The following is a 16,208-nucleotide window of genomic DNA, read 5'->3' as shown; positions in this document are numbered from 1 at the left end:
TCTTTTTTTGGGGGGAAAAGGGAATAACACATTAGTCTTATTAACATCAAGAGTTCCTGCATTTTCTTCAACTTTGCTATAAAGCTATATTGCAAATTGAAAAATCATCCTTCCTTCTCAATAAACTAATATAAGGATCTTCTTTATGATATTTAAAAAAAAACAAAAAAACAAAAATAAATAAATAAATAAACAAAACAAAACATTATAGATTTCTCTGGTTTAGCGTCGCTTCAGGTTTGTAACCTTATGATACCTGTTCATGAATTGACAAAACAGTTGAAACAGCAGCTTGAAGATAGTCTGGGACAGGCTCCTCAATATGATGAATTTGCACATTAAATCCTCTACCCTGAATCATAAGCAGATGTCCAATACCTCAATTTTGCCATATCCATGATGAAATTATAACCTCAGAAAAGGAAAATTAAGATTAAAAAAAATTAAGATAAAATAACTAAAAAGAAAATAAGTGACCAACTTAGAGAGAGAGTATCAAATATTCCAGGTAACACATACCTCAACCGATAGAATGGCAGGATCTGTCCTTGGTCCTGACTCCTCACCTTCCAGACCTCGACGCTTTCTGCTAATTACAAAGTTACAAAAATTATGAGTTCATATTGAACTGGAGAAACTTCTGGAAAATAGTCAACAATGTTCAACTTTTCAACTAACCGAACGTCCAATTGATTCATATGGCAAGATGATAAGAAATGAGTAAATTAGTTTGGTGGGAAAAAAATCCATCACCACCATCTAATAGCAGCTCTAACATGACTTGATCAGAATGATCCCCAACAATACAGCTTCAGGATTCCCCTCTCCACTCCCATGTCCCAAGAATTGCTACTTGAATAGATCATGTAGTCTTCTAAGCAGTCAAACACCCAGCTGTGGGGATTCATTTGTAATGAAGATCATACCTACTCTCCATATGGATTAACAATTTAGAATATGTTCCCATGCTTCTTCTATTCACTTATTTTTAGCCATTACCCCTCTGAGAACCCAGAAATGGAACTTGCATTTGGTTATGATCTTTTCCCTCACTTATTTGTCAACCACTAACATGAAAAAGACAGGAACCTCCAACCAGAGAGGGACATTACACATGGCACAACTCTCCAAATCTGAAAATGCCCCAAAAGCGATGCACAAGATCTTTTTGAAACCAAGCCAGAGTTTAACACAATGAAGCAGCCCAGTCGTGGAAAAAGCCCCTACTCATCCTTCTGCTTAATACCAGAATCAGAAATCAGACTAGACAATGTTTCTCCTGTTGTTCTTCCTATATCTTCTATTGTTCTTTGTCCACTAGATCCCACCATTTCCAATCCATTTTTTATGTAAAAACTTTACTTTGATGGCACCAAATCAAAGTATAACATTTCCAATTTTTTGATTTGTTTGCTTGGTAACTGCTTCAAAGAATTTTGTATGTATATATTAACGGCTATTAGCCAACACTCTCAATGTATGTATTCTCTTACACAGATTCTGCCAGTGAATCATGCATTTTTAGCCTCGCCTTCCTAATTCAGACAAAACCCACATGATCATAAGTTCCCATGGACAGGGTGAGTGTACAAATAAATAAAATATCAAGATATAAAGTTGAGCACTTAAGGAGCGCTGTTGTTAAACACAGAAAGGTACTTCAAGTAATACAATATTTATATATGCAACAGAGGATAACACCTCAAATGGGTACCACAGGAAACAGAGTTTACTAATATAAAGAATAAATAGCAATATCTAAAGGGAGAAAGTGAAATAATTTAGGAAATATAGAGGAACCCAAGCAGCAACACCAAAACTCCACAGTAAAATGGTTTGCTAGATACAATACAGCAACAGTAACCAAACAAAGAAGAAAAACCTGGTCTGGAAGAAAGTGGACATTGATTTTGCTTCAATTGTAGCTGAAGAGATTATCAGACGCAGCTCAGGTCGACGCCGTTGGATCTGGAATCCCAATAAATAGTTGCAGGAGAAAGAATAAACCGCATAACAAAGAACCAAATTGTTTCTTTCTTAAAATTATCAGAGATTGATTTTCATTAAGCAAAAGAATACCTTTTTCAGGAGACCTAATAAGATGTCCGTTGACAGGGACCTTTCATGAGCCTCATCTACCATTATGACACTGACAAGTCACCAGAACAAAAAATTTCCGCACAAAAAAACAAAAAGTTATTCTTCCAAGTATAGATATTCAGTTAAAAACATGTAAAGGATTTCTCAACATCTTGAACAAGTTGTTCAGGGATTGCAGATCATGGTTTTCAAGTCACAAATATACTGACAATTCATAGGGCAAGTATGAATCCTAATTTGTCTAAGCTTCCAAACTTGGGCCAAAGCTGGACACTCAAACTTTTTATGTTAATCATTTTCTGGATTTTTTTGTCTTCCTTTTGATAGCACAATTATTCAATCTTCCTTCTCACAGAGAAGATACTAGAGCTTCCTTGTTCTGAAGCCTAGGTCCTCCAACAATTTTTTTACTCTCCCAGTGGCTTGCCATTGCATGGAGCAGGAGGATATTTTCATTATTAAATTCAATTTTTTAATAGGCATTTTAGATTCCATCTTTTCTCTCCACTTAGTTTCCTTTGAGTTCTACTGTTTTAACTGATGCTTTTATCATTCCAAACAATACCTTTTTAGCATTTTATTTTATTTTTATTCCACAGCCACCCTTTTGTTCTTCATTGAGTTTATAGTTGTTATGGGGGGAGTGGGAAGCCACAGGTCATTCCACAGGAAAGCTTTTACTAAAATGCCATACCACTGAAATGCAATATTTTGTTTTCCATTTTGTTCCATCAAAAATTGTTTAGAATATCAACTCTAACCTAGTTTAACCTAAAACATCTACTCAAAGATTAACCACTTCATGATTTTACTTTATCATCGACACTGAAAATATGCCACAATATGATACCTCCAAAGTACTCAATAATCAAGTGTAATGATGTAACTCACAATTAAAATGAAATAACTGATGTAACAAGGGCAGCATGCCTAAAGGTTACAGCAAGGTTAAAACATAATCAACTATTAAACTGGAGCTGGTACCCAGAACAACATCTCCCATGCATGAAGAAGAAGAAGAAGCTGTTTGGGTTGACTTTTTCAAAGCCAAAATTCATTTTTGAGCTCAATCAGAGTTTCTATATGGGTTCAGATAAACTTTACTAATAGCGCTTGTGGCATGAAAAAAAAAAAGTTCAAAAGGGAAGCTAGTACAGCATTGCTTTTTTATGGAGGCTCTGTTTTGGGTTATGAAGGAAACTGTTTCCTGTTTAATATAGCTCTCAAATATTGATATTGCCTCGAAAATCATGGTTTTAGCTTCAGCTTCGGCTTCTAGCTGGAGCCAAAAGTAAGAACCAATCTCCAAGGAGGGCCAAGAAGAAAATGCAGAAAACCCAAATAAGAGGTCACAATAGGAGCTAGACAATAGACGTGAATATTGGTCAAAGTATTTTCTTAGCATACCATTTTTTCTGTCAGTCTCTTACATGTCAAAGATCAATGCACATGCAAGTACATCATGCACCACAAAGAAGCATATAAATATTTAACATCAATTTCAGATAGAAAAAATTTAGACAGAACAAAAGTAAATGAATGTTAAAAAGGATCAAAGGTATGCTTCGAAAAATAGAAGACACTAAAGAAATTTTTTGAAACATAGCTAGTACCTATACTTTGTTAAAAGGGGATCATCCATCATTTCCCTTAGTAACACCCCATCTGTGAGAAATTTTACCATCGTTACACCCTGTGCCACCAAAAAGGAAAAACTACCGGCATTACAAGCACAACAAACAGTAATGATACTTAACACAAACTCTATATCTACTGAATGAGAACTTTCAAATAATAAACCGCTATAATAATAAGGGAGGCAGCATTTTTCCATGTGCATTTGCCTTTAAAGGCAATAAAAGATAATCCGATTACAAAAAAATAAATGGTTGAGAACTTGGCAACAAAGGAAGAGATCTTACTGTTTTACTAAGATCTTCAAATCGAATTGTATAGCCAACTTCCTCCCCTAGCTTGACACCCATCTCCTCAGCCACCCTTGAAGCAACGGCCTGTACATCACAATGATGCTAAAATTTGTGAGCAGTCTATTATAATGAAATAGTTCTAGGGCAATTGAAGTCTTGATCATTTTCAATCATAAGAGGAACACCAATGATGAAGGACTACAAAAGACAAATACAATCCCACATGCAATTTCTCATCACTTGAGCCACTTTTAGACGTTTTATATTACAAATATTATATACCAACTTAATCTATGGCTTTACAAAATATCTGGATGATAAACCACCTAATCTTCAAAATTATTCTATTGTCAATGATGTTAAAATCAACCAAGGTTTTAGACATAGTTGTTAACTCATAAAATGTATCATGTATCATTTTTCTATTCACTTCTTTCATGCATCGTATTCCATCAAATCGTATATCATAAATTTTTTATATAGTGAAAAATAAATAGAAAAAATATGCATACATGGACATAAATATATATCAAAAGCAAGTAACATAGAGTAGTATAACCAATTTCATGAAAGATGCATCCTATCATATAAAAACATTGAATACTAGAGTATTGAAAAGTTGAACTTAGGAAAATATGAATTTAATGTAAAGATTTATCACAAAATCCACAAAAATAAATTGTTTTAAATTTTTAGGTATGTTTTTTACTTCCAAAATCTAACCAGGCATATGTCTATATGTGTTGTTGATATATATGTCTTTATGTGTTATTTCCAAAGTTCCAACTTTTCATGTTTCATTATTCCTTCCTCACCAAAAAATGAAAAACTAAGATGTCACTTAAATGTGTTTCTTGTTTCCTATTTTCAAAAATAGAAAATAATAATAACTCCTATGTAAAATGAAAGAACTCTTTACGACTTACCTTAAAAAAATAATAGGTTTTAGAAATTGTTCAAAAAAATTGAGGTATTAAAAAAATTTTACCACCTTAAATTTTATAACTTTTTAAAGTGATTTTTAAGGACATAAGGTAAGCTTGTACTATTTTGTATAAGAGTTTCTACTTTTTACATAGAAGTTATAACTACATTCTATATTTAAAAATAGAAAATAGGAAGTGAATCCAAACATGCACTGAAATAGTAAATAAAAGTTCTTATTCATCAATCACCATTATTTTCGATGTCAACATTCAAATCATTCAAATGAAAATTCTTTGATATTCATTGTAAGAATAAATTTACCTAAGTTCCACTATAACCTTCGATAACAATAATGTAGTTTTTCATGTAGGATTATTTTACCTCTTTCTCCCTTTTATGATCGATTTCTAACCTCACCAAATGTTACAAGCAAGTAGTATAATAATTCTTTTAAGAAAAAAAATTAAATTTGAATTTTTCTTAAAAATTATGGAAAAAAAAAATAAAATTAAAGATCTATGCATCTTTGTATTGAGTATCATATCAAATCTCAACACATGTATTTTAAGATACACTAAAGATAAGAATCATAAGATATGGATGGCAATATTTATCGATTTTCATGAAAAAAATATATATTATATTGTGTATCAGAAGTTTTAACAACTATGGCCTTACACAACATCTACTTTGACAAACATTCTTGTTTGAATAAATAAAGGCAACAAAGAAAAGAAACTGACAGGATGAGGAAAAGGAAGTGTAAATTTCTGTTCCAGAATTAAATTTCACAGATCAATGATTAAACTTTGCAAATCCCATAATTTACAAACATTCATTTTTTGCATTCCTTCTTCATAGGATTACTGAAGTTTTTTTTATAATAAAAGATCAAAATAGAGAATATAAAAAATATAGCAAAAGAATAAAAGGCCCAGGATGTCTCCAAGTGTATATCTACATTCCAGAGAACTAAAGAACTTTGGCACAACAACCCTTGTACAACTGGTGATAGAATGGGAAGGCAAAAGGGCCCAAAAAAACACACTGAAACAAGAAATTTTAATTTGCAAAAACTAGCATTTGAAGAAGTAGGCGAGGATTGATAAAACACCTGGACAGCAAGACGTCTTGGTTGGGTGCAAGCTATTACACGGCCACCATCTGCCCAACCTGCTTCTTTGAGGTACTGTAGTATCATCAGAAGATAAAAAGATTTAATATTGTCCAAATTTAATCCATTCAGTGATTTTCAAAATTGAATTCTGTATGGAAAGATTAACTCCAAAACCAAGTGGGATTAAGGCTAGCAAGGCCATTCCGTTAGAAATTAAGTCATGCTATCTGCTTTCTATAATATTGGACAGCACAAATTAACGGTTTTCAGTTCCCAAAAACTAAAGAATGGCCATTAAATCTGCAATAAACAAAACTCATTTCAAATGTAATCAAAATAAAGATTATCGACTTGTTTCAATGCAAAGTGAAACACAAAATAGAAACATTTCAAATAAAGTATGAAGATGCTGCAAAAAGAATAACTTTAAACATTGTCTCAATTACAAAGGGGAACATGAGATCCAATTGAGGGTATGACTGTACAGTTTCCCTCCATTTGGGTATATGATAAAACCAAGTCAGGTCAAAAATGGCAAAGAAAGTTTCAATTCTCAAATTTTAAGTTATCTCCACAAAAATGAAAACCTCACCCCAGCTAAGCTAAATAGCTGCATTACACCTGGTTGAGTGAATTTTTTTCATCTTGTATCGAAATACTTGCCTTAACTTTTCTCGGTAACAAGTTACCAGGAGGGGAAAGAACGATAGAAGGGTTTTAAAAAAAAAATTCAAGAAATGAAACAGAAAAAGAACCTGCGGAATCTGGGTGGTTTTTCCACTACCAGTCTCTCCAACAATAATGGTGGTGGCGTGAGTCTCCACTAAATAGAGAATAGCGGTTCGGTACTTGTAGACTGGAAGCCTCTGCCTCTGCTTCTCGATGTTCGAATACCCAAATCTGTTACCCAAACAAGAATTACGATAATCATATAGAAAAATTTGCAGAATAATAGAAATTGAAAAGAAAAAAATATGAAAGGAAGAAGAAGAGTACCCAGAGGAGGAAGAAGCAGAAGCGGAGTAGAAGAGAACTCCGCCTTCCTCGTCGTCGAGGAGGCGAGGCTTCTCCGATCCTGGTTTCCAGAACTGACTCATTTCATCAACGATTTTGGTTCCACCTCTCCGATTGTAGACTCTCACAGTCTCACCACAAAGCACTTGTTCGCAGCCTGCTTTTGCAAAAATTATTTTTCAAAAAATGGTTCCCTTGTTGAGTAATTTATAAATATTTAATTTATAATTATTTTTCTCCCTTGCTGGAAGAATTTTAATAGTCTACTCCTATTTATTTTCAAAATAAATTTATTTATTTTTATTAAAAATTATTATTAAATAAATTCCCAAATAATTTTGACATCAATCAATCAAATAATAAAAGATCTAAATATGAAATAAAAATAAATTTTCAATGAATTTTTATTAAATAAATTAAATTTAATTAACCTTAATTATCAATAATCAAAATTACTAAACAATATTAAATAAAAAATCCATTATGAAATTATTTTTTTAAAAAAAAAAGTCATCTTAATTAACAAAATAAATATTCTTGATTAAAATTAAGAAATAATATTAAATGATGAAAATGAAATATAGAATACCAATTTGAAGCAAAATTATCCTAATTTTATTTTTTTTAATCTTTTCAATCATTTTTCTTAATCTTTCTTCAATGGAATGAATTATCCATTTCGTATTCACAATTTTGTCTTAACTTATTTTCAATTAGAAATTACTTATGAACTTCATCTACTTTGCCTCCGATATTTGTTACTACAAATTTCCTTTTCCTCTAGTAAAACAAAAAAATCGTCAAGATGTATGAGGATGATGGATGAATCATTTAATATAAATATATATCATATTATATATTTGCATATATAACAACTTACAAGTTAAAATTACCAATGGATACATATTTTTACTTTCTTAGGATGCTTCTTTAATCGATATATCAATAAGTCATAATTTTTTTAACAAATTAAAAATATTTATTCAATTTTGAATCAAGGTCTGATTAATATCGTTGTTATATATAGTTAATATCATAATCACGACTAAGAAACACAATAGGTTAGTGATTAAACATAATGAAGATTTTTTTTTCCAACATTTTTAAGATTTCAATCCTTTACTCATGACACCCTCCTAATTAAAATTCTTAAAACTTAGAATTTACATATGATGGGTTCCTTTCTATGAATATGGATGCTATATGAATATCATCCCAACTACTCGATGGATTATCATATGAATCCACGAGATTAATTGTTTGCACAATTTGATTATTATTTTCACCTTTTTGCATCTCATTTTCAATGTCATTTATAAAATACATACTCATAAATCATAAGCACTTACGAAACAATATACAAAACTCTAAAATATAATTTTTGTAATTAAATATAAATTTGTATTCTATGAGTCATCAATGATAGATGTTAAATAAATCACATCCAACTCCTTGAAGGATTATCATGTAGTACCCAAAAGATTGGTAGTCCTCACAATTTTATTATTATTTCTACTTTTTTACATCTTATTTTCAATGTTATTTATAAAATACGCAATTGCAATTAATCACAAAACAAATGGAAAACTCTAAGTACAATTTTTTTTTTTGTAATTTGATTTATATTCAAATCATATTATAAATTTGTATCTAAAATTATTAATAATTTCAAATTAATGTTAAATGTACATTTAGTAGGTATTTGGTAAACCAACTTAATAACTTAAAGTGATTTAATAACTTAATTTAAGTCATAAAATATATTAAGTATGTTTGGTAAAATAATTTAATGAGATAACTTAAAGTAAAAAAACAACTTTAAATAATAAATAAAAATAATTAACTTATTCTTAAATTCACATCTTCATTTTATCTTTTTATCCTTATTTGCCCTAATTACCTCTCCGATTTTTTTTGTTACTTCACGATCTCCATTGGTACTCAACCTACTTTACCCTAATTATAATTTATGAGGGTAAATATATCAATTTAATAATTTAAAAATAAATTTTAAGCTAATTTTATCAAACATCGTTTATACTTAAAATAAGAATTAAGTAATAAATTTTAAATTAATAAATTAAATATAATTTAATTTAAAGTCAACTTAAGTTATCAAGTAATAAATAATAAGTTTTACCAAACACCTCCTTAGTTTCACAACACCTTTTTTTTATTGATATATAGACCAAGTATATTTATTTATAAAATTAAACATATTTATATATATTTAACCAGTGATATGATTGATATAATGATTATATATTAGTTATATATAGTTAAATCAAAGCATGAATAAGAAATATAATGGATTCGTGGTAATCCTAATCCAAGCCTTGAAGGTTCGAATCTTTCACCTAGTGGGACACTCTCCTAATTTCTATACTTAAAATGTTTTTGTCATTTATGTTGTTTATTTTTAAAACATGCTAATTTTTATAACGTCTTCATCTTCAATCTCATATATGTCCACCCAAACCCTAATACTAACTCTTCTCCCTTTTTGCACTTTCTCTTATCTTTTTCCTCCTTCCACCACATCTTATTTGAAAAATGAAAATAAAAGGAAAAAAAAATACAAACTAAGAGATAGGAATAAAGACCAAGGACGAGGAAGATGAAAAATGGAATGAGCAAAGGTTTGAGTTAAGCTTCTAATGGGATGACTGTGAGGTTGAATTTAATAATAACTTAGAAATTCACATGATATTTCTAGAAAAGAAATTGTAAGTTTGAGATCTAAGTTATAAAACTACTTAAAGGGGGCAAATAGATGGTCCTTTCTAATATAGCTCAAAATTTATCAATTTTTATTTCTAAGAATTTGTTTAATAAGATAAATAGTCAAATTAATAGAGAATTCTAATCACACATAAAGATTATGATTTATGTGAAAAACTACCCATAAAGCTTGCCAAAAACTTTTGGTTATAAAAATTACAAGGAAAGAGATTGTGAAGTTATAATTCACTATTTCAATTAAAAGGTATTTAAATTTACCTAAAGGTTGCTATCCTAAAGACTTACATTCTATAATTTACATTTTATTTAACGTCTAAAACAAAATGCCACCATACTCCTTAGTGGACTTCTCAACATCTTGAGGGGATGCGAATATGAGTCATTGATTTTGAGAATTTGTGTTTCCAAAGGGCTAATGACATTTTAAGTTATGTGTACATCAAGAGAAACTTGAATTTTTAGGTATAATATGGGGTTATTTGGTTAAATGGGTCAAAATAACCTCCATATTTGCAAATTTAATCCACCGATCAAAAAAGAAAAAGAAAAAAAAATGTTGATTGAGACAAAAATGTCCTTTTTATTTTCTTCTAACACTTACAACTTCTTATCTTTTACTTCATTTAACATTTTACAGAACGAATCCTCATATTTTCTTTCAGAAACTGAAAAAAAAATAAAAAAAATCATCATCTTCTTCTACTTCATTATTTTCTTTTGGTGCGTAGAACGGAAAACTCATCTTCTATTCTGCTTCATTTACAAAACAACTCCTTATTTTTCATCTTCTTTTTCTATTTCATTCTATTCCTTTGGTGCATAGAACAAAAAACTCATCTTTCCTTCAAATGCCTTAGAAAAATTCTCGTTTATCCTCTTATCTTCCATTTCATTCCTAATACTTGGAAAAATGATCTCATCTCATTTTATCATCTCGTCTATCCTCTTATCCTCTCATCTTTTTTGTCAAGTTATTTCATATTGTATCTTCAAGTACAATGAAAACAATGAATTCATTGAAGAGTGAAAAGAGAAAAAGGTTAAAAATGGTGGTGAAAAAGCAAAATTCCTAATTGCAAACGGAAAAAGCAAAAGCTATGATTGTGAACTTAACTATGATTAAGTTTTTTGTTAATATAATTCAACCATTGTTAAGTTTAGGTGAAAATTCTGACTATTAACTTAACTGTAGTTAAGTTGTTAAATTCTTTGTTAATGTAACTCAACCACTATTAAGTTCAAGTGAAAGTTTTGACTGTGAACTTAACTGTGGTTAAGTTATTTGTTAATGCAACTCAATAATAGTTAAGTTTATGTTAATGCAATGACTGTCAACTTAACCATAATTAAACTTAACCAATTAATTTATATGATAAAATTAAAACATTAACTTAAAATTTCAATCCATCATTCAAAAAAAATTGCTTGAAGCATATACAAAAAAAAATAAGCTCACAAATTCCTTCATGACCCTATACAAAAAAAAAAAAAAAAAAATGTAGATACATAGTTAAATCATCCCCAAAAAACAAATTCTATGGTAACATTATTAAAGTGACTAATGAACTGGTTGTAAGGAGAATTCTTGGATGCTAATATTGCTTTCAACAATATTGACATAACTATGTTCATCTCTAAGATGTAATAAGATTGGTCATTTGCATGTTTTTCAATTATGCCCATAATTATCACATCTATCACAATATCGTGTGCGCTTAACCTCTCCACTTGAACAAATTCTTTCATTTCTTGGTCTTTCTTCTGGTCGTCGACTATTTGGTGGTAACACAACTCTACAACAGATGTCTTACGAAATGTCATACACAACTTAACTAGATCTAGTTGAAGAATGCAATACGCAACTTTCATTAATTCATGATATGATATATTCTTCTTCACCATAATGTCTTTACATTCACTTTATTTCAAAAGCATTATTCCTACTTCATCAATGACTGTAGAAATAAATATTTCAAACCATTATGTTAAAAATGAAATAGTACAACATAGGATATACTTTTATTAAGTTTCAACTATAGACTATGTAATGAATCTTTAAACATATATTTATATTTTTATTAAATAACTCACTACATAATAATATGTCAACAATTCAATCTCAATTTCCAATATAATTATATAAAAATAGACTTTTGCTTTGAATAAAAACACATAAACTCAACTTAAACCTAACAAATGGTAAAATTTGTTGTTCAATGCAACAATGCAACACTTCCCACAAATCAAAGATCCAAATGAACAATATATAACTAGAATGGGTATTAATCATATGAGCAATACTAAAACCATAATAAAGTTTCATGCATGTGATTAATTGCTTACCATCATTTAACTTTGTCATATGGATAAATCTTTTCAACTTCTTTTGAATGATTTTTTCACTTTTTCATAACTAACAATGAAGTCTCCATTTTTTACCTACAATGGTGAAGTGAGGTTTTGAATTTTCAGGAAACAAAAAGAAATAAAATGATAATATAAAAAAAGAAATTATTGGTTGCTTACATTTTTTTGTGACCAAGAATGAAGAATAAATGAAATAATGGTGAGAATTTAGACTTGTCCTCTATAGGAAAACAAAGAAAAAGAGCAACCATCGACCAAATAAAAACCTAATCTACTATAAAAATAGAGGGAAAGGGAAATCTATATTGGAGAGAAAAATGAAGGGTATTTTTATCTCAATCGAGTCAATTTTTTTTGCCTTTTTAAGGATGAGTTATATTTGCAAATATGAGAGTTATTTTAACCCATATAACCAAATAACCCTATAATATATATAGGGATGAAGTCTAGTGGACTTAGACTATTCCTCAATATTGATTTTCCAAAACCATTTATAAAATATGAAAAAAAAACCTTTACCAATTGAAAATTTTGGAACCTTGGGTTTTGAATGTTCGAATGTTGGGTAAGTGTACTTGAATGTTAAATTTGAATGCTTGAGCATCTTATCTCAAATCTTTTTATAATTAAATAAATAAAAAGTTTCAACCTATCATTCTATAAAGTCCACTCTATATTGCTTGGAAAGAGTCATTATCTTTTTTGTAAATCATTACACTTATTTGTATTATCACTTATATCGATTTTTTAGGGTAAACTGAATCCTTAATCGTTTAATAATTCCCGGTGTCTTGATGATTTTCAACTCCAAGTTTGACCGGTGATATAAACCTATCATAATTCATAAAGAAAGTCCATATGCATCACTCAAAAACTAGAATTGATGAAATGGAACGCGACACTTCAATTCATGAACCAAGGTGCAATCATGTATTAATCTTTAAAGTAACAATATTATTCATAGCATTTTTTACCAGGTGACACCTACTTATATGATAAGTAAGTGAATTGATGTGTTAAAAATTTGATTAGTATGTATGAAATGTAGAGGTTTTTTGCATTCAATCGTCGCTCATTTAACTACCGCAATATCCATAGAGCGCGTAACAAATGTCCAAACAGACCTTTATGATTGATTAGTAAAAGACAAAAGGCAGATTTGGGATGTCAGAAAGAATCGCCTTGTGTAACGTGGGCATTCAATAATGTCTCATCTTGCCGTATAAGACGAAGCGGAAGCTGCAAAATATTCAAATCACACTCCCTCTCAGCATTCCCATTACTGAGAAAGCTTCCTAAACCCAAACATGCCGAAAGAAGAAGACCAACATCCCCACAACAATGATGTTTTTTTAGACCTCGAGCTCGATCACCTCGGATCCGATGGTGCGGCTCTCTCTCCGACACCCTCTCAACTCTCTGCGCTCGGTGGGACTGCTTTTCCCAATCAAACTCAGAAACTCCAGAATGAATGGGAGCCAGCGACTCCGGCTCTGGGGACGAAGCTTAAGGTTTTCGGCGCATTCTTCAACCCGATTCCTTTTCGTCCTGTTAAAACATTAGATTTTCAGAAACATGAATTTTTTTTGAAGCATTTAGGGTTATGGGATTTTATTCATCTTGATTATGATTTTGAACTCCGAGCCGATCTTCTCCAACAATTGGCGTTGAATTTCGATCCTAAGGCTGGTTTTAGCACAGTGGATAGGATTTCAATTGAGATTAGCCGCATGGCTATTGCCGGTGCACTGAAATTACCGGTACGGCAGGTTGAGATTGATACTCCACTGGAAGTTAGGGATTTGGAATCGATTGGGTTTGTTGAGGAGTTTGTGATGAATTGGATTCTTTTACATGAGGATGCGTGGATGATGCCAGAGGAAGTTTTGGAGTGGATGGGGTTTATCAGAGAAGGGAAGTTACATGAGGTGGATTGGGCTGGGTTAATGTGGTTTATGGTGAATAGGGAATTATTGCAGGTGCGGGAGGCGGGAAATTGTTATTATGCTTCACATTTGCATTGTTTGATCGAGTTTCAGAGGCCAGGGTTCTTTGAGGAAAGGGCTATGGTGGAAGGTAATGGGAAGGGGGAACAGGGTATGGATTATGCCAAGGCGATCCAATTGGATGATGATGATGATGATGAACAGGATGTGGTTGATGTGAAGATGATCAGATTGGATGATGATGATGATGGTGACAGCGATGATAATGGTGATAGGTATAGTGATAACGACCATGATGCTTTTAACGTTGATGATAACATTGGAGGACTGGAGGATCAAAACAATGGTTTGCAGTTGGAGTTGGGAAAGATCGAAAGTGGAGAGGTTGGGGGTGTGGATGTTATGAATCTTCAGGAATGCAAGGAAGTGGAACCTGAATATTGGCCTTTCAATGGAAGGACTGGTTCTGGAGAGCATTCTTTGCAGCAGTGCAATCGAAATGAAATCTGCAGAATGGGTTTTCAGTCCGAAAGGAAAGCAGAAGTGGGGAAAGAAAATTATGATATTTCCATGAAATGTGGTCCGATTGAGGGGTTTGCTTCTGGAAATTGGGACAAAAAATTTATTGCGACAAAAAATTTACATTGTAATCCACCTATATATATTCCTGACCACTCTACTGAGGAACCTATTGCATCAAGGACTGATACCTGTGCGAATGTTGGTAACCTGTTTATGTTTAATAATTCATTGAAGAGGCAGTTTGAGCATGGGGATGGGATTGATCATCTCTGTCTCAATTACCACAATAAGAGAATGAGAAATGATGATTCTTCAGACCCAAATTTACAGGATTTTGATTTTTGTATGAAACAGATACAGACTTGGATGGATAAAGCTAGAATGGCATATGTTGCTAGAGAGCAGGCGTGCAGAACTGCTAAAACTAATGAGCAAGTCTTACTCAAAACATTGGAGCAGCAGGAAAGCATGATCAAACACTTAGAAAGAACAAAGCATGAAGACAATCACAAAAGAGAAGTGGAAGTATATCATCTTACACGTGAACTTCATTTTATGAGGAATCTGGTGGATGGTTATAAGAGTGCTTTGAAGAAAACTCAGAGACTATTTTCCGAGTATAGAGAATGTTGTCCACAGCCCGAGGAACCACTTTACAGGGATGTTGTGAGGACTGGAGGTGTTGTTCTTAGTAATGCTGAATTGGGAAACCAGGCCTCATAGAGAGAAGAGGAAGAAAGGGTTGTATGTGTTGCTGTGGAAGAAAAAATCAGGGGATTTCAGCTTAAGTGGTTTGATAATCTGGAAGCATGTCTTAATAAGATCAATGTACCGCGTACAAGATTGTTGGATTTTGAGAAGGAAGTAAAAGTCTTAAAAGAAATATTCACAGCATGCAAGGCTTCTAAAGCTTGAGCAGGCATTGTTGATGTGCCATAAATAGGGTTATAGAGAAAAATAGGTGCTCTCTCATTCTGTTGTCAGTTAAGTATATATAACTTAGATATTTGGTGCTTCTTGCAGAACAGTGCTGGAAGGTTCATATTTCCCTCATTCCTTAACTACATTAAACATTGTTATTTTTGGTTTAATCTTTCAATACCATATATGGATTTGTTAACAGATCATTTAGCTTTTATTGTTTATCTCTGTATTTATCATTACATCCTCTTGTGGCTATCTTTCCTTGGTCTGGGAATTGTTGGAACAGGCTGAAGTTTGTATGAGGTACAATGGAAATGTGTGATTACTTGTAGCTGCTTAGATTTGGTCCTCTACCATGATTTTTATTTCTGTTTCCTATGGGGACTTGAATAAACCAACTGGTGAACCCATTGGTGGCTACTTCACCAAGTTTTAATGCCTGCAGGTTCTACTGAGGAATCATCCTTTAATATCACTTATTATTTATGCTTTGGATTGATCTGATCTATAGTGGTAGGAATTGCATTAGTGCTTGCAATTTTATATCCATACTTAATGAGATAACATAACCAATGCCTTAACAAGGTTCAAATTCTGTGTTTAATGCTAGGAGTGTGTTTG

General features: G+C 31.6%; 2 protein-coding genes across 2 annotated transcripts in view; one reads left to right on the top strand and one right to left on the bottom strand.

Annotated features, from left to right (window-relative positions):
* LOC100257193 (probable pre-mRNA-splicing factor ATP-dependent RNA helicase DEAH9) overlaps positions 1–7,277 on the bottom strand; it is a 32,235-nt gene extending 24,958 nt beyond the window's left edge. The window contains exons 1-9 of the mRNA XM_010657185.3: positions 7,069–7,277; positions 6,828–6,972; positions 6,070–6,144; positions 4,023–4,112; positions 3,714–3,793; positions 2,080–2,149; positions 1,883–1,968; positions 520–586; positions 257–352 (exon numbers count right to left, since the gene is read on the bottom strand). Coding sequence (XP_010655487.1) covers positions 257–352; positions 520–586; positions 1,883–1,968; positions 2,080–2,149; positions 3,714–3,793; positions 4,023–4,112; positions 6,070–6,144; positions 6,828–6,972; positions 7,069–7,169 — 810 coding nt within the window. The 5' untranslated portion in view covers positions 7,170–7,277. The remainder of the gene's footprint in view (positions 1–256; positions 353–519; positions 587–1,882; positions 1,969–2,079; positions 2,150–3,713; positions 3,794–4,022; positions 4,113–6,069; positions 6,145–6,827; positions 6,973–7,068) is intronic.
* Positions 7,278–13,502: 6,225 nt separating this feature from the next.
* On the top strand, positions 13,503–15,386 carry LOC104880483 (uncharacterized). Its single transcript, XM_010657184.3, has one exon. It carries the CDS (start codon positions 13,503–13,505, stop codon positions 15,384–15,386), a length of 1,884 nt encoding a protein of 627 aa, XP_010655486.1.
* Positions 15,387–16,208: the final 822 nt, after the last annotated feature.

The sequence above is a fragment of the Vitis vinifera genome, chromosome 10 (assembly GCF_030704535.1).
Source record: "Vitis vinifera cultivar Pinot Noir 40024 chromosome 10, ASM3070453v1".
Lineage (NCBI taxonomy): Eukaryota > Viridiplantae > Streptophyta > Magnoliopsida > Vitales > Vitaceae > Vitis > Vitis vinifera.
This window is presented reverse-complemented; position numbering and strand designations above follow the sequence as displayed.